This window comes from Tauraco erythrolophus, chromosome 23, assembly GCF_009769465.1.
Source record: "Tauraco erythrolophus isolate bTauEry1 chromosome 23, bTauEry1.pri, whole genome shotgun sequence".
In the NCBI taxonomy this organism is placed as follows: Eukaryota; Metazoa; Chordata; class Aves; order Musophagiformes; family Musophagidae; genus Tauraco; species Tauraco erythrolophus.
In genome coordinates this window covers 8,391,250-8,417,026 of record NC_141487.1, presented here as the reverse complement: position 1 = coordinate 8,417,026, position 25,777 = coordinate 8,391,250, and the positions used below count along the sequence as shown (strand labels likewise).

At 60.8% G+C, this 25,777-nt stretch overlaps 1 protein-coding gene across 8 annotated transcripts; it reads right to left on the bottom strand.

The window, feature by feature from the left end:
• Window positions 1-1,809: 1,809 nt before the first annotated feature.
• Window positions 1,810-25,486, bottom strand: TP73 (tumor protein p73). 8 transcript variants are annotated; one of them, XM_086625787.1, is made up of 14 exons: window positions 25,476-25,486; window positions 23,279-23,374; window positions 22,412-22,535; window positions 17,111-17,356; window positions 7,272-7,458; window positions 7,020-7,135; window positions 6,502-6,611; window positions 5,936-6,078; window positions 5,460-5,548; window positions 5,001-5,125; window positions 4,679-4,845; window positions 4,399-4,531; window positions 3,533-3,626; window positions 1,810-2,130 (listed from the first exon to the last, which is right to left on the bottom strand). In XM_086625787.1, exons 1-14 carry the CDS (start codon window positions 25,484-25,486, stop codon window positions 1,810-1,812), a joined length of 1,962 nt encoding a protein of 653 aa, XP_086481913.1. The 8 variants fall into 8 exon arrangements, with proteins under 8 accessions (XP_086481913.1, XP_086481914.1, XP_086481915.1 ...); XM_086625788.1 differs by lacking the exon at window positions 25,476-25,486 and having other exon boundaries at window positions 4,679-4,842; window positions 23,279-23,337; XM_086625789.1 differs by lacking the exon at window positions 25,476-25,486 and having other exon boundaries at window positions 22,418-22,535; window positions 23,279-23,337.
• Between the last annotated feature and the right edge of the window lie 291 nt (window positions 25,487-25,777).

The following is a 25,777-nucleotide window of genomic DNA, read 5'->3' as shown; positions in this document are numbered from 1 at the left end:
ACCACAGCTATAAAAATAACACATTTTCCAAAGATAACATTACAAAAAATACCGTTCATACCATGGTGGGAGCGGATCAGTTAATACTGCTGGAAGAAGTCGCCGATAACGTTGAAAACATGAATGATTGTTTCAAAACCTTTAAAGCATCGAAGTGCTTTAATCAGCTGTGATCTTAGGACACAGGTTCACGTTTCGGCAATGCCAAAGGACTCGGGTTCCTGATCGGTGTAGTGTAGAGGGGTGTTATGGCCTCGGGAACGGTGCGCCCGACCCGCGGCTCACGGGGCAGAGGGCAGAGCCCATCGCTGGAGGGAGAGGGAGAGGAGGGAGGGGAAGGTGCATCTGAGTGAGCCCTGGATGTCGCAGATGGGACTGGAGCTCCTTGCTCTGCTGCTCGGAGGGTGCAGGGCTCTGTGCAGGGTCTCCCAGCCCCTTCCCCAGCCAGGGGAGCAGCGCAGAGGCGAGATGCAGCAGCGGGAACGTGCCAGGCAGCACCGTTTCTGCGTGGATTCCCTCCGGCTGCCCAAGATCCCAAGTGAGCCAAGGTCAAGGGGGCAGGTGAGGCGGTTCCCTCCCTCCTCTCTCCCTCCTTCCTCCCTCATCCTGCACGGCGCAGCCTTTCCAAGACCTGCTGTGGGATGTCGCCTTTCCAAACATGTAGGCACTGGGAGGGGAGGGAGGGAGCATGCGTCCTTCCTTTCTGCCGAGACTTTTCCAGCCTCAATCGACAGACTAATTACACCTGGAAAAAGCAACCAGAAACAGAAAGGAAAACTGGAAAGACCTCAGACAGTCACCTAGTCCCTCTCCTTGCTCCAAAGCAGGATCAGATTCACACCTCCCACCTTCCTGCACGCTGGGTCTAACCCGTCTGCAGAACTGCCCCAAAGGAGCCGGGAGGGGTTATCCAGACCTCCAACTTCCCAGGAGGATTCACGGGCTCATCCCCTCCCCTGCAATTGTGTGAAAGATACTCAAGAGGAGGAAAAAAAATTCAATTTTGAATAGAGAAAGCTGGAAACTTGTTTTTCTGCACATTTACATGCTAGAACGTGAAATTAATTTACTTGACACTAGACTGTCTCAGCAGTATCAATTTTTATAGCTTCCATGAAAATAAATCTTTCCTTCTCCTTACAGCACGACGAGTACACGGTATGTACATCCGCTTCTGTTTATGTACACAAATATTTAAGTCGGTGAACACATCGGGGACTGACAAATGGGTTCGTTTCTGCTCTACAAAGAACTGAAGGACACGGGGACTTTCTGGCAGTCCGGCAGGAAAGCGGAGCGCGCCGCTCCGCATCAGTCGCGGGCAGACGCCATCCGGAAAACGGAGCAGGGAAGGGCCGAGTCCGTCGTGCAGCGCTCGGGACGTGCCGGGCTCGGCCGCCGCGGAGGGTGCGGAGCGGGTGGGTGGGTGGGCGCTGGCCAAGGCTGCTCGTGCAAAGAGAAAAATGCACCGTCCCAGCGCCGCGTCCGTCGGATGCAGGAATCACCCGGTAAAGCACAAGCCAGTGTAACGCCCCGGCGGGTGCCTCCCGTGCCGCGGGCAGGCGGAAAACCCGTGTGCCCTTCGGCGAGCCGGCTCGGCCGCCCTCCTCTTCCCCTCTGCCTGGGCTGCCGCGGTTTCCTCTCCGGGGCCGGCACCTCCTGCGCGGCTCGGGGCCGTGCTGGGGCACGCGGCTCCCAGTTCCTCTCCGGACAACAAAATTACACTTTTCCAGACGCCCAAGCCTGAAAATATTTTCCGTAGGGGCTTTCGTTCCCCCCCTGGTCTCTTGCTGCCGCCTCTGGAGACCCTCAGTTGATCTCTCCCTCCGTGAACTCTTCCTTTATGGACTGTTTGCGGGATTTGCAGTCCGGGAGGTCGAAGCCGAAGTCCGCCCACTCGTCGGCCACGCCGCGGTTGGGGATGGTGATGGTGTGGCGCACGCGGAAGTGCACGGCCTCCATCACGCGCTGCCGCTGCAGCTCGCCCGAGCTGCCGATGGAGATGGTGGAGGCGTTGCTGCTGGAGCGGATGAGCTGCTGCGCCCCGTAGTCGTGGCTCTGTTTCAGCTCCTGCAGACCTCTCCAGATGACCATCCTGTACTGCTCCGGGATCTTCAGTGCTCCGAGATCCTGGAAGTACAACGCCGCTGAGGCACAGCTGGCAGGGACGCGACCCCGAGCTCGCGCTTCAGGGGGGACGCGTGGGCACGGTGCCCGAGCACCCAACGGTGCCAGAGCTGGGCATCCCCCAGGTCATGGCACCGAGCCCACGGACGCATCCCCCACCGGCGATTTCTCATTTGTAACCAACGGCCAGTTGAGCGGTTACTCACACGCAGCTTGGCAGGTTAGAAATTCTTTTTTTGGGGAGGTGGGTTCACATCCAACTGATGTGAAAACGGGAGGGAGGGAGGGGACCTTTTTTGCCCTTTGGACACAGGTTGGACGGCAGCACGTGAAGCCAGAGACCCATATTAATGCCAAACACAGAGACTCACGTGAGCGTTAACTAGAGAAGACAGCGAGTATGCAATTAGTATCTACGAACGCCGACTCGGACACACAGCTCAGCAGTCTGACACTAAACGTTTCCTTTGACAGCTGGCAGACAGTCACGGAGTTAGTTCAGAAAATGGTCCAAATCCAAGCCAAGGTCGCGCAACTGGCCCCGGCTACCAATGAAAAATCGTCGCGTCTCCACCGGCTGCATCACGGAAGCGCAGTCGTGCGCTTCGTTGTCGCTGCCAGGTAGGCAACAGCTGCTACCAACTGCCTGGGGGCAAAACGGGACGGGGCAGGAGCTCTGTCTCAGCCAGAACACCAGCTCTGGGACTTACAGGGCTTGCTACAGCTCAAAGGCTTCGAGATTTTTTTTTTCCCTGTCGTTACCCTGACGGGCTGGGGAAGCCCCTGCTTTGGTGCCGCCCTCCATGTCATCACCAGGAGACCGCGCTGTAACGGAGGACGGCAGCAGCGGCAGAGGACCGATGCCCTGCGCAAGCTCAGGTACTTCCAGCATCCCCTCTGCTGCTTTTCATGCCAGCTTTTGCCTGACCTGGGCTATTTCATACCAGGTTCCCTCAATAAAATGCCCTGGGCTCGACTCCTTTCTTTCAGCCTCCTTTGTCTTAAAAGATGGACAGGGGAGGATGCAAGATCAGATTTAAAACTCTGAACCACAGCAGAGCTGTTCCGCTGCCTCGGTGGGCTTGGGGTTATTTTGCTGAGCGCCTCAGCTGTTTTTTCTGTGTTTAGGTGGAAAATCTGCCCAAGGTCTGGTCTGGGCATCTTTTAGCTCTTTTGTCTCCAACAGTCTGGAAGAACCACCCGAGACTATCGCGGTTGCTACTGATGACTGAGCTACTGCTAACGCCTAAGGACCAGGAGGGACGTGTAAACCCCGGGGAGCACGTGTGCGTGTGACGGGCTGGGGCACGGTTTTCCCTTTCCTCTAAACTGGTTTTGTCCTTGCTCTTCAGATCAACAGCTGATAGAAACACGTGGTAAGAACAGATGTCCCCAAAGCATTTACCTCTATGGATAGGTTCTGCAGGTGGTAAATATTCTGTAACCCTTGTGAGGTGAAATAGTCGATGCAGTTTGGACACCCCAATCCTGTTAAAAAACTGCAGAAAAAATTTGGAAAATAAAGCGGCATTAACTTCTCAGGAATAAAAGCTGCGCTCGCGACCGTCGCCGCAGCGGCAAACCGTGGCTCAGGTCACCGACAAGCATCGGGATTACGTTCATTCCTAAAGCTGTGGGGTTTTCTTCTCCTGATCGTCGGGGGTTTCAGCTCAGTAACCCCCTGGGAATAAGGTGAGGGAGCTGGAGCTGCCGGGGCAGGGAGAGGGGCAGGCGGCAGCGGGGCAGGTTCCGGCCGGGCACGCGGTGTGGGGGCGTTCGGCACATCGCGCCGGGCCGGGGCTCCCTCCCGTCCGTGGGGCATCTGTCGAGGCGTCCGCGGCCTTTTTAGGGACCGAGATGTTAAAAAGTGGCCGCAGACCTGTTAATGTGCTCCTGGCGGAAATGAGCCACGCGGAGCCGTTCCCAGACGTCGCCGGGAAGGGAGGGGAAGGGGAGGGTGGCAAAGCTCCGTGCCGGTTTGACGTATGCGGGAAAAGGCTCGTGTTTGGATACACTCGGTTTGTGATTAGGCAGGGATGGATCACCCAGACGGAGGTGTACGAGGGCAGCAGAGACTCCTAACTGGTAGGTAGCTGGGCTGTGCTTTCTGAGATGAGAAGAACGCTCTACGTGATCTCATGAGCAGCGATTTCTCAGTTGGGACCAGTGGCCAGTTGACCAGTTGCTAGACAGACGGGAAGGTTAGAGCAAGGGACGACAGCAAGAAACGTCAGAGGACAAGACAGACGGGGCGCCGGGCACCTTCCCTACCTGACGAGGCTGGGGTCGGGGTTGTAGGGCGGCGGGGGGGTGCAGTGTGACCCCGAGACCATAGACTGGGACGCGTGGCCCCCATTCATTTCTCCGTTGGGCTGCATGGGGTGACTGTTCAGCATTCCGGGTCCTAGGCAGCGGCCACGTCAACACAACAAACGGATCCATCAGACATCGCCCCAGCCATGACACCCCCCCGCCCCCTCGGCAGGGAGCCCACGGCCCCTGCCAGCGCCGACGGCTGCCTGCAGCTCCGGCGCCGTGCCGAGGACCTTACCCATGGGCGCCAGGCCGGGCGCGGAGCTGGAGCTGGACCCGGAGCCATGCTGCGCCGGCTGCCCCACCAGCTGGTTGACCGAGGGCAGCTTGTTGATTCCTCCGCCGTGGACTTTGTTCATGGGCGAGAGGACGGGGCCGTAGGAGGAAGGCGTCTGCAGTTGGCTCCTGCTCGGGGAACGCAGGCGGCGGGTCAGCCTCCCGCGGGGGGGACAGAGCCGCTCTGCCCCCTCTGCCCCAGCAGGTTTTCCTGCCAAGTCAATGTGCTGCTGCCCGGCCTCTCGCTCCGTGCGCGGGCTCTCGGGGGCCGTGGTGGTACTCACTGCCTCTGCAGCAGCTGCTGCTGCTGCTGCCGGTAAGAGTCAACTAGCTGCTGTGGGACCAGCTCCACCAGCTCCAGGCTCTCCTTTATCTTCATCAGGATCTCGAAGTTCTCCCGGCCTCGAACCTGGGGGAGGGAACAAGCCCGGGGCTCCCCTTTTTCCCCATCCCACCTGGCCACCTTCCTTGTGGCCCCTTTTTTCTCCATGGCCACACGAGGTGCAGTGTCACTGCCCAGGGACTATTCAGGGGTCCAGGACCCCCTTGGACATGTGGGTTCGCAGATGCTTTTGCTCCTGCTCTCCAGCTGCACGCTCAGCCCCGTGCCCGCTGCCCTGCAGAAGACCGTGTCCCCCTCCTGCCAGCGCCGCATCCCCGGGGCGTTCCTCGCAGAGGGGACGATGCCACCACCTTCCCACCCCGAGCCGAGCTCTCGGCCAGCGCAGCCCACCGGCACTTACGGGCACATAATACATCTCCTCCTCCCCGTGCCTCCGTTTCTTAACGCCGGCCCCCAGCGCCGGGATGCCCTGGGGACTCTGCTTGAAGGCTGGAAAGGAGAGCGGGAGAGCGTTAGTGCTGTCCTGGGGGGGGGATGCAGCTGGGAGCTCCTCGGCTCCCCGCAGGGCTCAGGCTCGAGCCGTGCCGCACGCCGGCTCTTCTCCCGGGTGCCGGCACTGACGGTGTCGCTTCCTTAGTAACAATAATGAACAAACACATCTGGGCACGCAAGCCCTGCACACACAGCTCGGCGCTCTGGAGGGCAAAGGGAGTGGGTCCCGTTTGTGAGACCTCAGATTTAGTTGAGGAAGGTCAAAGCCTCGTGCCTGGACGCGGATTTGAGCCCGGACTTGCGGAGCGCAGCGATTTCGGGTGCGATGGGAAAGGGGCTGAGGCAGAAGCACCCGCGTGGCTTTGGGCAGCAAAGGGGACTCACTGCGCTTGTTGGCGTTGCCGTTTTTAGCTGCGCTCTCGTTCAGGGCTTGTTGCTCTCGGTAATGGTCTTCATCAGCTTTCCGGTCCCGGCCGGGACAGGCACAGATCCGGCCCTCGAACGATCTCCTTCCGAGGACTTGCCCGCTGGGAGGAGAGAGAAACCAGTGACCCCGTTTCTGCATCACAGCTCGGTGCAGCGCGTTATGGTCCAGCTCAGGGACCAGACCAGCAAAGCCTCTTCCCATCCCTCCGTACAAACGCGCTGCCCAGGCAGCACTCGAGCGCCCGAGGCGCTGCATGTAGGGACCTCTCATCAGCACCCTCCTGGGGAAGAGGAGCCCCTGGGGCAGAGGAAGGCTCCAGCTGCAGGGGAAGAAGGTGATGCTGGGCTGGGTCCCCTGTCCCTCTGTGCCAGCCCTTCTCTGAGCCGGCAGAGAAGGGCCACAGGTGGGGGCTGCAGGGGGCTGCCATGTCCCCTTTTCCCAGGGGTGCTCAGTGCAGGGCAGGATTCCTTCCCGAGGTTCCCCAGCCCTCCCACAGCAGGGAGGGACACCCATAGCCACTCACTCTCTCGTCTCCAGGGTGATGATGATGAGGATGGGCCTCCTGTTCATTCCTCCCACGCAGCTGCTGTTGCACATGAAGTTGTACAGGATGGTGGTGAACTCGGTCCCCACCTGCCCGGGAGGTGAGAGCAGGTGCTGAGTGGGGAGTGATGGTGGGGGGAGGCAGGCTGGGCTCCCCCAGCGTGGGGCTGGTCCCTCAGCAGGGTGAGCAGGGCAGCCCCAGGGAAGGGTGGTGTGGGGACGGTCCCAGCTGGAAGAAGGGACTGTGCAGGGACTGTGGGGGCCATGGAGTCCCCCAGGGCAGGACCGGAGGGGGTTTCCCTTTGCACCCCACTCCCCAGGAATGAGATGCTCTGGGATGCTTCAGAGGGCTGGGAGCTGCAGATGCTGGAACACAGCTGCCACTGGCACAGGGAGCGAGCAAGGGGTGGCCTTCGATGCGCCAGGGCACGCTCCTGCCCTTCGTCTCCTACCAGGCAGAGGCTGGTCCTGCCCCCCATGCCGGGAGCAGCCGGGTACCTGTGGGGGCTCATAGGGCACCATCACGCTCTGCCTTCCTGTCACAGGGTCGTCCACGTACTGGGAGAGGTTGTTGCCTTCCACCCGGATGAGGTGGCTGGCGGGGGCTGCCTGGCCTGCAAGGCAAAGCTCCGCGTTAGCCTGTCTGAGACGCTCGTCCGGCACGTGCCGGGGCTGCGGCGCGGGGCAGGGTGCCCGCCTCCCCGGCTGCTCGCGCGGCGGCCCCGGCAGAGGCGGGAGAGCAGTGCTCACCATCGTTGAAGTCCCGGCCGAGCTCGTGGTTGGGGCAGCGTTTCACCACTTCGGTGACGTGCTCTGCCTTCTTGTAGACGGGCATGGCCCGGATGATGGTGCCCGGTGGCGGCGGGGTGGACACCTTGATCTGGATGGGACATGTTTTCGCGATCTGACAGTAGAGCTTCTTCAGCAGGGGGGAGTACTGGAAAAGAAGAGACACCATCAGGTGGGGACGTGCCATTCCCTTCCAGCCCGGCGGTGCCACGCTCCCCTCTGTCTCAGGAAGAAGGTGTTTGCCACACCAGAGCCCACCCCGGCGCTGCGCGAGGAGCCAGGCGCTGCATGGCAGGGCATGTTCCCACTCAAAGCCTTTTATCTCATCCCCACAACGTTAGCGCCTGATGCCAAAAAAATACCACCGCGGAGAGCGGTTGCAAGGACGTTAGAGCTTGTCCCGAGCCCAGGTGTGCGGGGCAGGAGAGGGAGGGTGGGATGGGGAGGGGCAGCGGGAAGCCGAGCCTGGTCCTGGGCACCGGGAGAGGGTGGTACAAACCCCACCTTGCCCTGAGCCCCCCGAGTTTTGCACTGACCCCTGGTGACGCTGAGCACGCCTTGGCTCCACGGCCAGGGTGGGTTCCTGGGCACCATCCTGCCATCCTAGCAGGGGCTGTGCCCGAGCAGAAGGACGGGCTTCGCTTGGAATGCCGTCAGTCCCCTCTGCCCGGCTGGAAGAGGAAGGTCTCGCGCGGCCGTGGCCCACATAACCGCTCGCCCGCAGCGCGACGGGGGTCTGACACCCTTGTTTTGGGGAGACAACGTGGCAGAACGAGGGTTATTTGGAGGGGGGCTCTTCCGTGCCAGGTGTTAAAATACTGACAACTCCTGTCAAAGGATCCTTTCATGTAGACATTCCCGGGCAGTCCTCAACACGCCTGGGAAATATAACTGCTCTGGAAGAGCAGAGGTGCATTACGGCGAGTTCTTTGGTAACAAATTCTCTCGTTATACCATGTTATGACACGGATAAATCTCTGTTGAATAGCAGAGCGATTGCCCCGCAGGGAGAAAGGCTGCCGCTCCGCGCGGGCATGCCTCCGCCGATAACCTCGTCGTGTCTTAACAGCTCCAGCCTTGCCTTCAAAGATCCTTCCACAATAACAAACTCCTCTTCTGAGGAACTCCCTGCTGATAACTCTGGGCGAGCAAAGTCAGGGCTGTGCCCCGTGCGGCCGCGCTCCCGGCTCCCCTCCGTGAGCCGCCGTCCCGCAGCCGCCTCGCCAGCCGGCAGGGCCGGGCTACAGCTGTGGTTCACTGGTCCTTTACAAGCCGTGGCTGAAGCGCACGCGCCCAGCTGGTAAAGCACCTACAGAAGAGCTTGGGTACGTTCTGCCCCTGGCACCTCCTGCCTTTATTTTGGGTTCCTACCAGCGCTCTACCCTCCGGACCGTTGGCGTCTGCCTCCCCGGTTACGTTATTACTCAGGTCATCAGAAGCAGTCAGGGGTGTCCGTGCTCGCACGTCTGCAGAGCACGACGGGTTCACGTGTCGGTGGCCTGTGGGTGCTGCTCTGTAAAGAGCAGCAATAGGACTGAGTGATCTACCCGAAGCTGACGTGCGCTCGCAGAATGTATATTCCTCTGGGGCTTTTCTGCAGTCGTGCAGCTTTCGATGCCAGCCCTTGTCTGCCGGGGGAGAGTGTAATACCACCTCCATCACCGTCCCTTCCCGCTACTGCCATCTGTCCTGCTGTGCAAGTCCAGAGCACCAGGAACCACTGGACAAGGCAAATTATTTAAATGCCAGCAGCACATCAGCCTTAACCTCTGTTTCTCCAGGGACTTGGTACCCCAAAGTGTCCTTAGACAGGGTTCGCTTCACCTCGGTGTTTGAGACGCAGCTGCTTCTTGGGCGAGATGAGACCAGGCTGCACCGGTGCCCGACACAGTGGGAAATAAGCGCCGCGGAGCGACAGAGCCCCGTGGTGCTGCCGGCCGCAGCGGGGACTTCCCGCGGTTACCTGGGTACCGCTGCATCCTCGGATGATGTTTTACACATGGTGAGGCCCGAAGGAGCCTGAAGGAGCTGGTGCCCCGCAGCGATTCGTGGCGGCTGATGCAGCTGCAGCTGTGAAGCAGCACTGGCATGAAGCCTCAGCATCCGCCGCTTCTCACCCGGAGCGAGCACCCAGGACCCGCTCTGGAGGAGGCCGCCGCACCGCTCGGACCTGCAGCTGCCTCCCCCGAGCAGGGAGAGGTGTTTTTCCCCACGGATGCTGACAGCCTGGCGCAGCAAACAACCCGAACCTTCCGCGCGGAAGGAGCTGCCGGCCAAGGCCGCCTGCCCCAGCCCTCCCTGGGCAGCAGAACCGCTAGGAAGGAGGATGTGTCTCAACAGATTCGGAGCTGATAAAATCTTATTTATCTTCAACTGTTGACACCGAAGCGTCTAGACTTGCCTGCTTCGGGAGGGCTGCAGCCAAGTCCTCCTTTCTCTCTTGAAGGAAATGATTTGCTCAACAATTACTTTTTCCACAAGTCCTCCTCCCTCCTCCCTACCAGCCTCCTCCTCCTCCACATTCCACTCTGCTCATTAGCTCTACTCAAGACGTGTCCAGGACTGCAGTCAGTGGATCCCAATAAAGCCACTAGCCTGGCAAGGGAGAGAGAAGAAAAGTGCTGCCTCCGGCTGCTAATTTCCTCGCGCTCCCCAGCAAGCAGCTGCAGAGCTGCATCCTGGGACAGGTTCGGACAGATCGCGGCGCAGAGGTGATAATAATGTGTCTGTCATCTTACTCAGACATGTAGCATCTTGCAAACCGCAAATACCGTTAACCGGCTCGGACGAATCTGTTGTGACAGATCCTGGAAGACATGCCGACTACAGAGCTAATTTTTTCTTTCTAATTTTTTTAATAACCGTTTTTTAATCACCGGCCTATATAACTTCTCACTGAGCTGGAAATTCCTCCCAAAACTACTTTGTTGCTCAGTTACTATGAGCCGGGCTCAACTACATCCAGTGCATCACTGGTGCCCAAGAGGAGAGGGTCCACCAGTGCCCGAGAGGAGAGGGTCTGCCAGTGCCCGAGGTGCACAGGTGTGCCAGTCGGGCGGCAGAGTCGCTGCACCGGCACCGGCTGTACGGGATGCCCATCGCCTGCCTCCCACGTCCGCAGCTCCCGCACCACGGGGCTGATGCTGCGGGGTGATGGCCACGGCACTGCCAGCCATGCCCAGGATGGGGGGCTCAAGGTGCCTGGCAGAGCCCCCCTGCTCACCCCAGCCATCGGCAGCTGCAGGGGACCCCGCCAGCCCCACTCCCACAAGCACTGGACCACCGGCGACGTCCTGGGGCTGCCCCCGCAGCAGACACGGTGCAGAGAGGCCGCGTGCGCTGTGTTCTTCCACCTTTATTGTCATGCCACGGACTGCTAATTAAAATCCCTCGGTTCACCCCCAAAGGAGTCCTCTCCCTTCCCTCCCTGGTGTGCACATCCCTAAAATAACTGCCAACCAGCATCGCGGCTGCTCTTAGTCACAGCTCAGCCAGCCAGCACTGGCACCCTCAGGGCTTTTACCCTCCTCCAGCAGCTCCGACCCCCTCTGCATGGCCAGGCACTCAGGTCCTCCGACCAAGCTGGCACTGGAGACCCCCCTCATCCAAAAAGGAGCTGAAATTTCAGCAAGGCAGTTATTTCATGCTGCATTGTCAAGGCTGGATGCGAGGAGCAAGCTGGGAGCGGGGGAAGAAAGGGCTGAGCTGGGCTTGGGAATGACTGCAGGAAGCGGAGCAGCACGGCCGGGAGCCGGGGAGCCCAGTGCCTCCCGTGGCATCCCTGGCTGGCCATGCCATGGCTGTGCCACACAGGACGCAGCCACGTCTGCCTCCCTACAGCCGCCACCAGCGGGCACAGGCAGAGGACGTGCTTTACCGAGGGCACACCCAGCACCTGCCTGCCCCCTCTTTTAGGTGCTTTCCTTCTGCAGCCTATTTCTCACCCGGGTTCCTCTGGCAGGTCCCTCAGTCACCACCTGCGCTGTGTGTTTGGCATCCCGAGGCGGAGGAGCCGGCCAGAGCCACCTCCTTCCGCTGGCACCGCAGCAGTCCCTGCGGGAGCGCTGCCTTCCCGCCGGAGCAGCGGTTGCCAGTAAGTCGTTCCCTTGACCTGCGCATACCGTACACGTTGAGATAGTGGAGCTGATAGCGGGATCGTGTTGGAACATCGCACACCGAATTCCTTTGCCTTCTTTCTTAATTCCATTGTGTCTGCAGCTCCTGGAGCCTCATCCACGCCCTGCGAAAGCTGGTGGAAAGCCTCCAGTGGGCTGGCTTCAATGGGGCTGCAGCAGCCTGATGCCGAGGTTGCTTTCCTGCGTCTGGCACGCCAAAACATCCACGCTCTTCTGCCCAGCTACTCAGAGGAAAACAAAGACGTTTATGGCTCAGAGAGGAGAAGGTACTGAGCCGTGTGTGCCCCCCGCTCATCTCCGGGCCGCTGCGGTCGGACAGGCACCTCCCTAAAACACAGCAAAGTGCCAGAGAGAGTTTGAAGAGGGGGCTCGTTTTCTATAGATGCTCCCGAAAGTTTTTCCCTCCTCTTCACAACCGCCTCTACCCCAACAAGCATCAGGTGGCAACTGGGGAGGGAGACCCAATCTCCTGCCACACCAATTATTTCCATCCTTCTCGTTCAGTTGGCACCAGCCAAACCGTTTCAGCTCCCTGCTCCCCCAGTGCCCGCACTCCGGCTGCAAGAGGTCTATGGAGCAACTGGCAGCAGCCCAGCACAGCAGCATCCACTGCTGAGCGCTGGGATGCCAACCAGTTTGCCAGGGCTCACAGCGGGACGGCGTCCGTCCTGGCAGGAGCGTCTCCCCTCGGCTTTGAACCTCTCCAGCCTCTCCGTCGCAGGCTGTTTGCTCCCCGAAGCAGCTGGCAAGACCCTGGCCATGGCCCGGACCCCCCGCTGTGCCTGCACCCGGGCTGGGGGACCCCTTACCCGCTCAGCTCGGAGGTCTGTCCATCTGCCCCCAGCGCCGGGGGCTCTGTGCGAGCCCGGGCAGCTGCCCCGTGCCAGGGGCTCGAGCCCCTGCGTCCTTTTGCAGCCAGGCCATGGGAGGCCAAAGACCCTATTAACGCTTCTGCTGGCCCTGGCGCACGTGATGGCGTTCCGGAGGGGCGGGAGCACCGCTCCGCCGCGGCCCCGACTTGAGAAAAATACTAATTATCTATCAGTTACCAGCTGGCCGGCGTGGCGAGGGGCTGCCGGTGAGAAAACAGCCGGGACCGGCTGGCGGCTCTAGCGTGTACGGGCAGCTCCGGGGAACCGGGAGTCCTGATAGCTTCCAACAAACAGGCAGGCTGCCGGCGTGCCCCGTCTTGCCGCGCCGCGGCTCCCCGTCCTCCTCCCAGCCCCGCCGCCGCAGCCTGCCGGAGGGGGGCTTCGGACCTACAGGGAAAACCTTATTTTCAGCATCTGGCCATGGCTCTCTGCTGATAAGAAGGCCATTAAAAATGAAAAGGGAGGCGGCGGCAGCGGGAGGGCTTCCCACAGCGCAGCCCGGCGCGGCCGCTTCGGTGCGGAGTTTGTGGCGACACGCGGCGCTCAGAGCCCAGCCCGGAGTCGGGATGTCCGACGTCACCCCCCCACTGCCCAGCATCCCTCTGCACGGGCACACCTGGTTCTGGTAACGTGAGCCCCAAAGCCCCGTCCCGAGTCTTTGCCCCTTCTCCAGTCGCCCCTTTCCCAAATGTAGAAATTCAGTGCTTTGAGGCTGGGGAGGACAGATGATGGGCCTCTGCGTGGGTTCCCTGCACCACTGGCCTTACCCGCTGCCCACTCGTCCTGCCCTGAGCCACCGGTGCCAGTGTGAAGTACAGTTTATCATTCCAGAGATACGCAGGCTCTTGATTTGCATACTTCAGGAGCTGGAGAATCCACCACATTCCTTGGTAAATCATTCCTACGGTTAATTATCCTCACTGCTAAAAAAATCTCCACCTTGTTTCTAGTCTGAATTTGCCTGGCTTCGGCTTCCAAGCACTGCATCTCGTTAGGGCTCTGTTAGATTAAAGAGCTGCTGCTATCGGAGCCCATCTCCTGCGATCGAGCCACCCTTGCTCTCCTCGTGGAGACCTTTCATGCCGAACGTGTCTCTGGTATCGCCCGACAAGGCATCTGTTCCAAACCTTTCATCTTCTTGGGATGTCCCTCCCAAACCTTTCCTGTTTTGCCAACAGAGGGTCTGAGGAGCGGACACAGACCCGCACAGGAGGCCTGTGGGCTCCGTGGTGCTCGCCCCCTGCCCAGCCCTGCAGAGCCAGCCCACCCTGCAGGCGGCTCAGCTCCCAGCGCTGGGTCCTTGCCCACGAGCCCTGGGCTCCTTAGGAGACTCCTTTCCTAAGCACGGGAGAACGGATAACGCCAAGTCTCCCAGAGGAATAGCCACAGGGATTCAGTCAAAACCCTTCAAAACCAGGAATCTACGGGGCTACACGCTTCCACCAACCAAAGCTTGTGACTGTCTCACAAAAAACTATGTCAAATGGTTTGACAAGATGACTCGCATCGAACTATTTGGCTTCCGCTGCTCCAAGACACTGCCCGGAGGGTGGCTCTGCCAAACTCGTGGTCAACGCTTGCGACGGTCCTGGCATGAGTGAGTTGGTGCCGTTCATCCTACGGTATTCCACAGCCATGAGGCCTCCCCAGCTCCGGTGAGACGGGCAGTGCTGTTCCTTTCAAAGGGCTGAACCAAACCACGCGTGTCCTTCCGCGCACCGAGGTGGGTAATTCAGCTGCCCCCGGTGGGACCATCCCCGGGGCTCCGATGCCGCTGTCCCCAGCTCCCCACCGTGCGTTTCACCTTCCTTCCCAAGTGCCTGCACTTCCCAACAGCCTTCCTGTCTCGCTTGGACGCTGCTGCAGAGGCACTGGCAGCTCACGGAGGGAACCACACTGTGTGCGTACGTCGCTCTTTGTGTACCGACTCACTGGCAACGTGTGACATATGGTTTTTTGCAGAATTCCCTTCCCCATTTAACCAGGACAGACTTTCAAGAGTGGCAGCGGCAATGCAGGGCTGAAGGCGAGTGGGAGGAAGGCAGCAGCCCCCTCATCCAGCACAGAACGTGCAGCTGCGTGGCCGTGACAGCCATCAGCTGGGAGGACGCGGAGCGAATCTGGCTGTCACCACGGCAGGACCATTCTTCCTGTGGCAGCTTCGGCGAGCCAGGCAGTCCTGCAAAACTCAGTTTCCAACCCGACGTCCCCCGCGCTCTCCAGGGCATGACACGCTGCTGACCCGCTCTGCTCTCCGCGAAGCTCAGCCCCAGCACAGTGAGATGTGGGCTGGGTGGCACCAGTCCTGCCACCCGCCTGCACTCGCAGGATGCCCGGTTATGCCAGCATCGTGGGCCAGAGCTCGGCATGTCCCACTGCCTTGCCGAGTATTAAAGCTGGTCCAGGCGTTGAACTGCTCCGCTCTGGACCGCTTCCCAGGAGAGCCACCCCGCGCAGCCGCTCGCCCCACAGCCTCAGCTCCCAGCCCTGGCAGGTGGCCACATCCTGCACTGGTGCTCACAGCTGCCCATGGCACGCTGGCCGAGCATCTCTGGAGTCCAGCTGCCCCCCCGAGGCTACCAGGGCTCTCACAGCATCGCCGTGGCACTGGATGCTCTGACGTAAAGGAGACCTTAACGCAAAGGCTTGAGAGAAAAACCCCATCCTGTCCTGATCAGCCCCCAGCAGGACACGCCAGCGACAGGAGCACGGTTGGCACGGGGTGATGCTGAGCCAGGTTGGGCTCGGTTAGCTGGAGCTGTGGGAAGGTCCCAGGTGGCTGGGATGGCTCCGGCGAGGGAAGGGGGCCGCCATGGGCTCCGTGGCCACGTGGGACTGCCTCGGTGCTGCTCCCCTGCTCTTCTGGGACGAGTGGCCAAAAAGCCCCGAGTGGCTTTTTCGATTTACTCCCTGCAGCTGCAACGTGCACGGTCCGGGGTGAGGGAAGGGTATTTCCTTACTGTGAATTAAAGTGGGCACGGAGTGTATCTTTAGTAGGTGCTCTCTGTGTTTGAGGTGCAGGAACACAAGCTGCCCGCGGTGCTGTCCCAGGGTGTCCTGGTGCCCGGCCCAGCACTGCCCACAGCTCTGTCCCCCCCGTCCCAAAGCCATGTCCCTGGCACTGCTGGCTGGGGACAGTGGTGAGCGAGTGTCAGACACTTCCCAGTCCCCCTCCCTCCACGCCGGGACAGCTGGGACAAGACACCCGGCATCACTGTGGGGTTGGTTTCCCTCTGGATGCTTTTGCAGCACGGGAATGGCTCCTTTCCCTGCACAGGTCCTGTGCAGCTTCACCTGTCACTGACGGGAGTTGTCCCCCAACAGGGACAGCACTGGGCTGGAGTCACATCCCACCCTGAGGACCCTCAGTCTATCCAGCACCTAATGAAACGCATCCTTGAGCAACATCAACGAGGGAAGACAGCGGGAACGAGTGACTTAACCGCTCCTAGGAGGGCAGGTCACACTTAATCACGGCGCTGGTCCCAAGCCCCTGGTCGGGGCGACTCAGCAGCGCCGCGGTGAAGCTCCGGTGTCCGGACACAGGGAACCTGCTCGCTGCCACCTCGCTGCTGTTTGCCCGCTCCACTGCCTCTCAGCTTTGGCAGGAGACAGACCTGGCACTGCGGCAGCTGCCGCGGCCCGTCCCCTCCTGCCCGCTCTCACCACGACGCACCGGGAACAGCCCATCGCGCTGCGCCACAGCCCGACCGAAAGCATCCGAGGACTCTCTGTCTACGCGGGAAGGACCGTCCTGGCAATTAAACACATCAGCTTCCAAAAGCAGAAGTCGTTATCACACCTCAGCTGATGTGTCGCCCCGGTCTGCTCTGCCTGTTCCGTGACAATGCCAAACGGCCGCCGTGGAGGAGCCCCCGTGGCTCCCTCGGTGTGCCAGCTGTCTCGTCCCAGCCTTTCGGCTCTGCTCACGCTTCCCGGAGCAGAGCGCCCGCCCGGCCGCAGCATGCCGGGGAGCGGCTCTCCCATGCGCCCGCGGAGGCATCCGCTGCAGAAAAGCCTCTGCCACCGGATGCAAGTGCCACTTTTTCCTTAAAAATAGGGACAGTGCTACGCTGAGCCAGGAGCCAGGATGTGGATTTAGGATGTTTTGCCACAGAATGCAAGGCTGCCCTCGTACGCCTTGCCCAGTGCCTGGGTCCCTGACCTGCAGCGGACTCTGCCATGCTGCAGCCGTGCGGCCGGACCGGCAATGGGTACCAGGCTCCCAGTGACCGGGCTGCTGCGCCCACCTCCTGCCCAGCACGGTGCCACCCAGTGACCCTCCGTGCTTTAAAAGCCCACCCTGTTATTCTGCTGTGACTTCTAGAGATGAAGTCACTCTTCTGACACGGGATGCAAAAGGGTCGTAAATGACAAGCAAGAACTTAGGGCAAAGCTGAGAACGGCCCCAGAGATGCGAGCAAAGGTCCGTCTCGCCCTCTGACAGCGGTCGCTGGCAAACGCGTAGGGAGCACCACGAGCACAGGGCAGGTCCTTCCCCGGGATGTTTCTCCAGCTTTGCGATTTTCGGGGATGTTTACCCACAGTTTAGGGAATCGCTGCCAGAGAGGTTACGTTCAAACCGCTGCGCTTAACAGCCCTTTCGGAGAAAACCCCGGAAAAGCGAGCGCTTTCCAGGGCCACCTCTGCAGGTGAAGTCCCTGTTGGGTGGTGGCTGCGTCCCACTGCCAAATGCCACCGAGATATTCAGGTGCCCGCAGGCAGGCGGGTGCCAGCGCCGTCAGCAGCAGCGAGCGCCCACCCAGCGAAGGCAAGAAGACACGCGACTTACGGTCCAGGTGGCCGACTTGGCGGTGCTGGATTGCTGGAAGGTCACCTCGAAGTGGTGTGGCCCGGGGTAGTCGGTGTTGGAGGGGATGACGGGAGCCGGGGACATGGCGTCGAAGGTAGAGCTGGGCTGCGAGTAGGGCGAATGCGTTGGGACATTGGAGGTGTGCTCGGAGCTGTAGGGGCTGGCGGAGGCTGCTCTGCTGCCGATGCTCTGATCCATGCTGCTGTTGAGCAAATTGAACTGGGACTGGAGGAAGGGAAAGGGGAGGAGGGAAAAAAGAAAACACCAGCCAGTTTAGAGACATGGAAACCTCAGGCACACTTCTCCAGGGCTCCAGGTGTCCTGTTACAGCCTCCTTAAAGGGCCAGCGTGCGGGAACACCAGCCAAAAGAGACGGTCTGGGTGGCTTGGCTTTTGGAACAGGTCACCGCCCGTGCGAGGGATAACCTCAGGACACTCGGATCATCCCTCCCAGCCGCTCCATCCGCACCGGAGGCAGCGAGGTGCCGAGCTCCCTGCGCTTCCAGCGCAAAGCTGCTCTCGCCAGTGGCGACCGGGCAGGGACGTCCCAGGTTTGCTCAGGTCCATGTCCTGCTGCGGGACGGGCAGTGACAGCCCCGTCCTGTGCACAGGGCTCTGCTCCACCGTGGTGGCCTCTCCAGCGGCCGGAGCACCGAGCCCTGGGGAAGCCGCTGCGGCCGCCAGCGCCAGCATGAGCCGATGCCAGCCTTGCATCGACGGCATCGCTGCCGGCGCCACGGCATCACTCCACGGCCAACCTGTTTTTTGGATGTCTCCCACATGCATTCGCTTGTGGCGAACGTGACACACACACCGCTGCTGGAAGGGATTCTCCAAGAGGAGCCAGCCCCAGCTGGCACTTTGGGCACTTGGTTTCCCAGCGGGACATTTGCTCTCCACGGCTTTCCCCGATGCAGGTCTCATTTGGGGAAACCTCAAACCTACAAAGCAGTGATGCAGCACACTGCAGCAGGGTCACAGAGCAAACGGACCTGTTTATGCTTCTACTGGCTCTTATTCCAGACCTACTGGACCAAATCCTGATTTTTTGCAATTTTTGTTCTTATTCCTCTTCTGAACAATTATTGTCAGAAACTCTCAGTGAGGGCTGGCAGCCCTTTTATCTGCAGGCATGGCCTAAGCAAAGCTACGCTCTCAAAAGCCACATTGTTAAAATGGCCTTAAACTTGCATCTGGCAATCAGACAAAAAAAAATCATCTTTTCTATAGTAGAGAAATGTACTAATCTTAAAAAAAAAAGCAATCCCAAACATAACTGTTTCTGAAAGCCAGTGGGATGTTTTTTTCCCCAGAAATCCGCAATTCCCGAGTTGCTCGAGAGTTGCTCTCCCGGCATTTGAGCCAGGAGCATCCTGGCAGTCCTGGTGGCAGGTGGTGCTGGTGCCCGCCTGGTGACCATGAACAGCAGCCGTCGCACGGCCACGTGTGGTCCCCGCTCCCCGCAGCACCCCGCATCAGCGGAGGGACAGTGCCGCCCGCCCGCGCTCCCCCTCCACCCGGCTCCCGCTCCCCCAGCGGGGACCGTCCCTCCAGCCAGCAGCACTGGCTGCAGCAGCTCCGGGAAGCCGAGGGCAGCGGGAAGGCGGCCGCCAGCCTTCCCCTCCGAAGGGCTGCGAGGCTCACGGCTTAGGAATCGAGAGACGTGTTTTAACTTGGGATCCCAACCTCACCCAAACGACTACAGTGTGTAATGGTTTAAAGGCAATCGCCCTTCTCCAGGGAAGTTCTCCTGTTTTCTGCATCCCTCGCAAGGTCGTTGGAGCCTGTGACTAACTGGAGGAATGCTGAACAAGATCTGGCTTGCTTTTACACATACAGCCGTTTTCACCCCTAAAATATGTGCGTAAGCCCCTCTATTCCTTCTCGCCGCTCTATAAATAGCCCAGCCAAAGCCAACCCCTGGCCAAGCTTCCCACACCCCAGGCTTCACCTGGAGGAAAAAATGCCAAGAAACTTCAGCAAAATGGGTGTTAAAATCACACGTGGAAAGCCCTTGCCATCCAACCGGGAAAGTACCCGGCTGTGGTGGGGGCTGCGGGGCAGGGTGGCTTCGGCAGCGGGTGACCCGGACTCGTGCAGCACAAGTCACCTCGAAAAGCAAAGTCCAGTCATCGGACGGGGGGAGCAGCAAGGGGGAACGGGGTCGCTGATCCACAGCCCAAACGGTCCACGCACGCCCCGTGCCAGCCACGTCCCTCTTTTGGGGAGTCCGTGAGCGCCCCGCACGTGGCGAGCAGCAAGGCGACCTTCGGCGCTGCCCCTGCACGTGTACGTGTGCGCCCAGGACAAGCAGGCTACTCCGGACCCTCCGGCGGAGCACGGCGCGCCTGCTGCTACTGCTGCTCAGCTCCTGCTGAAACGGGAAATAACCGGGAAGCCTTTCACCTCCCGGCGATATCTGCTGCTCAGGAGCTGCAGGGCTTGGAAGTGGCAGGAAAAAACCTCTGCAAAAGTCATCCCCAGGTGATTTTGTGACTTTGCGGCGCTTAAAGCCAGGATGGAGCAGCTGAAACCTGTGGCTTAAAGGGGAGGTAAATCGGGACTGAGCCACTGGGAAGAGCATCCTGAGCTCCGCACCCTCGGGAAGCACGGTGACCCCTTCGCACACGGAGGTGACAGGAGGCCACGAGCATCACCTCAGCACGCCGGGCTGGCCAGGAGCCCCCGCCAGCACAAAGCAAGAGGCAGCGCCCGAGTGCTGGGGCTTTGCAAACCCGCCGGCAGAGATACCCAAAGTCGGGAGCTGGGGGAGAAACACCGCCTTGTTTTTTAAAATTGACTACATTTTGGAAACATTCCCGCAAAAGACAAACGAAAGGCTGGAGTGTTTGTGTATGTGTGTCACCAGTGTGGATGTCTGTCCACACAGATACACACCCAGGTCTGTGCAGACCCACACGCTGCAGCAAGGACCTCCCGGGGAACGGCACCGCGGCACAACACGAGCCCGGTCCCTACGTGCTTTACACCAACACGGGCGAAATGGAAAAGAGGAATGGAAGTGATTCCTGGTCGGCAAGCACAGCACCGCGCCTTTCCATCTCTGCCGCGCCTGCGAGGTGTCTGCCTTCTCGGAACGCCGGAGAGCGGGAGCAAAACCCTCCCGCCTGCGCACGCAGCCTCAGCGCTCGAGGACAGGGCTAAAAACGTACCGGTGGCAGCGCAGGAACCGTTCCGTCTGCTCTGCCCTCCTGGAGACTCTAAAGCAGGGAAGGAAAGGCTGCTGGGGGCTGCCAACGCGCGCCAGGAGCTTGGCTCAGGAGCTCCCCAGCGGACAATGAACCGGTGCTGGCGGTGCCCAGCACCACGGGCATCCCCCGGATGGATGCTCCCGCTAACAGCCCTGCCATCCGCGCATACGCAGCGAGGCGGAAGCCGGTAGTAACAAGTAGCACCTACCGTGGTATAATGCTGCATCGGGTCGCTGATGTACAGCATCTTAGTCGTCTCGGGGTTCACGGAGCGCTGGGAAGCGTCCTGCCACGGGAGTCATGGGGTCGGGGTGGCGGCGGGGAAGGCGGGTGGAAGGAGGGAGCGCGGGAGCAGGGCCGGGGTGGGCAGCGCCAGGGATGCTGCGCCCGCCACCCGTGTGCCGCCGTGTGTTGGCTTTTTTGCTTTTTTCATCTCCCTTAGTTCTGTCAACTAGCTGCATCCAACAACAAAACGGGGCCCACCCCTTCTGTCCCTCATGACTATTCATTAAAGCACAGGGCAGGCCCCAGCTTGCCCAGTGATGGACTGGGCGATACCAACCATCCCCACTGCAGGGAGAGCAGGGGTCCAGCTCCATCACCAAACCTGGCCAGATCCCGCTCCGGAAAGCTGCCGGCAGCCGTGCTGGGCTGGGAACCCATTTGGATGGTGCCCTTCACCCGCAGACCAAGGAGGCAGAGCTTGCATCAACCAGGCGATGCAGGGACTCTGAGGTAGCTCCGTATCTCGGAGATATGGAGTTATCCCTGTCTGGATGGATAGATATGGATAGATGTGGGTAGATGTGGATAGATGTGGATAGATATGGAAAGATACGGATAGATACGGATAGACAGAGATAGATGGCTGGATAGAGATGCCGATGGGCAGATACAACCAGATGGATAGACAGAGATCTGGAGCAACCAGGCAGATCTCCTTCCAACTCGAGGCAGAGGAGGGATCGGTGTTTCCCACAGCCGGAGCCCACTGCGGAAGGCTGCTCACTGAAGCAGATGAGCAGTTCAAAGGGTGGCGTGGTGTGTTTTGAAAAGTGGACCCAGCGTGCATCGCCCACCTCGCAGCGCCGCCGTGCACACGCAGACCCACGCACGAGTAGGGCAGCGGCAGCGCCGTGCATAAAGCCTAAGGCACTGCACAAGGTGCCAGCCCTGAAGTTGCCATCTCTACGTGAAACGGGTGGCTGAGGATTTGTTCGCATCTTTAGTTGCAGCAGCTCCTCCCGCAGGACCCTGAAACGAGTTTTTAGGAGCAGCGCGGCATCCACAGGATGCCGAGAGGGAGCATCGTGCCCGTCTGGAGGGCAGGTCATGGGGCCCTTGGGTGGCCTGTTCGTGGCCACCGGTGTGCTGGCACAGGTGCTCGCCCGGCCCGGCAGCACCGCAGCCTGCACCGGCTCCCGCTGGGCTCGGCTTCGGTTACAGCGGGAGCGGCGAGAAAGGCGCCGGCGAGCTCAGCGAGGGGCAGCTCCCCAATTAGCACCATCGCCCCCGCCTGATCCCTCTGCCAGGCTGCTGCCCGCCGCAGACAAAGGCCGGGGAAGGGAGGGAAAACAAGCGAAAAGCGAGGGAAAAGGGGGCTGGGGGAGGGGAGGCAAGCTGGCGAGGAGGGAAACGGCGGCTTTCTGGAGGGAGACGCTGCCCACGGCCGGCGCTGCTTTGGGGATGCTCCGGGGAGGCCGCCCTGCTCGGGGCACCGAACAGGCGCAAGCGACCCGGCCGTCTCGCCCGCCCACCACGCCTGGCAAACCCTTGGCCTCGGACGGAGAAGCACCAGCTTCCCAGAGGGAAGGGCAACGGCCCGGCCCCTCGGGGACCGTGGCGGGAGCAGAGCTGGGCACAGGGTGCGCGGCGTGCCCCGCTGGCAGCGTACCAACGGCTTCTACTGCACGGCACATTCCTAGCGGCACGGCCGGCGCTCTCCTCTTGAGGAGGTTTAGGAACCACCAAGCATCCCGAATCCTCCCCCCAGAGCCCCCAACCCACTGGGGGGAAACCAGGGCTGTGTTTGGCACAGCTGCCACCTGGGCAGCCCGAGCGTGCTCACCATGACCGAGTCGTTCATGCTTCTCATCTGGAAGACGTCCATCGTGACCTCGGCGCGGTTGGAGACCTCGTTGCTGCCCGTATGGTTGGACGGAGGGAGGTCGAAGTAGGTGCTGTCTGGTTCCCTGCGGACAAAGCAACGGTGCAGTCAGCCCTCCAGCTCTCCCACCACCCAGCAACCTGCCATTCCCTCGAACCTGGTCCCCTTCTCAACTTCTCCCTCCATCCTCTGCTTTCATTGTCACAGGCAAACTGTTGCCTGGTGGGTAGAGCAAGCAGAGATGGGGCGTTTTCCACCCACCCAGCAGCTCTGGCATCTCTGTCGCCCGCGACTTCTTTAAATGAGAGGACACCAAGGAAGGAAGAGGATGGAATGAAGCATGGATTCAGTGTCCCCCCTTCCCAGCTGCTGCTGAGGCATCGCTGCTCCCCGAACACCCTCGCCTCCTCGAGCGAGGCAGCCGTGCCATGTGGACACCGTGCCGACACCGCGCCACCCCGTGTGGCTCTCCTGCCTCGCATTTACCGGGCACATCGCAAACACTGGTGCCTGCATAGCGCTTTTCAGAAAAATAGTGAAAATAGCTGGATAGAAGGCTCGTGGGGCTCTGCTTTCAGGATACACACGCTCCAGGTGCTGCCCACCATCAGCAGGGCAAAGGGGTTTGGCAGATGGAAGGGTCTGAGCAGAGAGATCAGAGTCTGCGAGCAAAATTCTGAATGTGGAAAGGGATATGTGGAAACTGGAGCATGCAGAGGAAACTCGTCTCCCCTTGGGTCACCGCCATGACACGTGCCAACGTTACAGGGAAAAGGGCCGCTTCTGCCCCAGAACACGCCTCGAGGCAAGCGATCAGCCACCACTTACAGCGTGCTCCAGAGGTGCTCGAACGTCGTGCCTTCGTCAGCTGGTGAGGACTGGGACATCTTCACGGAGGGGGAGTCTGCTGGAGGATAGATCACTCTGGGGGCAGAGAGAAGCAGCAGGGTTAGTGCTGCCGGGGCACCGCCGCACGTCAGCAAAGCCGCTGGCGAAGGGCAGGAGCTGCCCACCCCAGTGCCAGTGGCACGGTGAGACCCGGAGGGGCCGTGCCGGAGAGGCAATCCAGCTCAGCCTGCCCCGTGACTGGCGGTGCCTGGTGCAGGGCGGGAGGAGGCTGGAAGCACCTTGGCTGTGGACCGGGACTGCAGAGAGCGGAAGAAAACCGCCCGGCGTTCCGGACAGCGTGGTATTTCTGGTGATGACATCATGGGCCAGCATTCTGACAGATACGTGGGTGTTTTGGAAAGGGCCAGAGCGGCAGGGCGTCGGGGTGTCAGCCCCTTCCTGCTGCTGATCCTGTGCCCGGGGCTCCCGGTTAAGATGTTTGCGGCGCTCCAGCGCGGCTCCGAACAGCCGCCCCGGTCCCGGGGAGGCTTTGCACGACTGCTGCCAGTGCTCGCTCCGTGCCAGCTGCGTTCCGCACGGGGCTTACGCTGCCCCGCCAGACACAGCACTCCCGGGCTCTCGCTGTCGGCTCTCTGAATCAAAGCGAAACCCCAAGCCAGGTGGCAAAAAAAACAACTCGCGGCAAGAAGCAGAGCTGGAGGCACCTTTGCTGCAGCCCCGGTCCGGGCAGAGCAGCCCGTGTGTCCGGCTGCGCGGGGGCCAGGACCAGCGGGCGGGTGGGAAAATCCTCTTCCACAAATGTGGGGAATACGGGAGGGACATCCCTGCCTCTGAATCTCGGCAGTGCCCCAGATTGAGGCCAGCGCAGGAGCCTGTAGGCTGGTACGTGGAATATCCTCGGCTGCCACCAGCGCGGAGCAAGGCTGCCAGCGGGGAGGTGGGATTGCAGAGCTCTGAGCGCTGGCAGGAACTGGGGCAGCCCCTGTAGCCAGCGGCCACTTAAACAGACGTCTGCCTCTATTGACCTAACCCTTCAGCCCTGATCCTGGTGTGTCCGTTCGGGGTGCCGGGCAGCCTTTATCCCAGGAACACCGCTTGCCGGCAGGCTAACGTGTTTTTTCTCAGGAAGCTCTAGTTGCAAACACCCACAAATATCTGAAGCCATAAAGACGGGTAAGACACCCCGACACGTGGTGCAAGGTTGTGGTGAAGCCACGACGCAGATACCCTGAATCCTACCTGCTCAGGTGTCAAACGACTTTCCCGCTTCCAGGCAGCTGGCAAACATCATCGACCGGAATATTATGCCAAGTAACGCGAGGCAGGAACGTCGCCTCTGCTTTGCGGAAGGGGAAGCGTTCCTGGGAGAGAGCGCGCCGTTCGCCCAGGACTGCCTACGGACAGCCGGTGGGAAAGCCTTCATCACCCTCAATCCAGTCCGTTCCTCTGGCCCCTGGACAAGGCTTCTTGGCCTCTTCCAAGCGCGGAAGGCAGCGCGCAGCGTGCCCCGGCTCTCCCTTCGTGCTCAGCACCTCTCAGACCCCGGCAGCAGCAGCGGTAGGTTTCACGGAGCCATCTTGAGCCCCAGGCTGCCTTCCTCTGCTGGCAGCCCCGCCACGCCATCCTCCTCCTCCTCGCTTACCTGTTCCCTGGAAGCAGTGGGACCGCTTCCCTGCCCTGCCTGACGTGGCTGCTCCCCAGGCACCACCTGGTTATTGCTTTACCCACGCCAGCGTGAGCATCTCGTTTCAACTCGGTACCGACATCTCATAGTGAAAGCCCGAAAACTTCCTGCTTCTGGGGCCGGAGCCCCGAGCGCGCGGGCAGCCGCTTTCTGACTGAGTGATGCTCGGGGCCACCCCGGCCCCGCTGAGTCACCGGGGGACCGGGCGGCTGCGGGGCCGGGGGCTAAATCGAAAGCGGGGCGGCATCCCACCACGGCTGACCCCGCGGGCTGCTTTCTGCTGCGCCCGCAGCTCATCTGCCGGACTCCGCAGCCGCAGCCGCTCTTCCAGGAGGGTTTGCCACGGCGGAGGAGGGCTCCTTCCCTGCGGAACAGCTAGCCGTGGGAGTCTGGGGTCCTTCCGGCCCTCCTCGTCCCATGTGTGACATGCAGAGAAATGGAAGGACCTACGCAGCAGCTTCGGGAAAAGGAAAAGCCCAGAGGTGGCCTTACCCTGCTTCCATGCTGCTTTCCCCGGCCCCGGGCAGCGGCAGCTCCAGGAAGGAGCCAGGCCTTTCCCTTCGGCGGAGAAAGCACCTCCGCAGCGCCCCGGCTGCGTGGTCAGGATGGGTGACACCAGCTGTAACCACGTGGCAGCACGTGTCTTCAAAAGGGAAAAAATCTGAATATTTTAAGGGCGTTTTGGAAGTTCCCTTTCGCTTTCAAAGCACAACCAGTGCGTGCAACACCAGGCCAGTATCTCCTCGCGTTGGAGCTCTGAACGCCGCAGCAGGAGGAGAAGCCGGGGCTGTCGG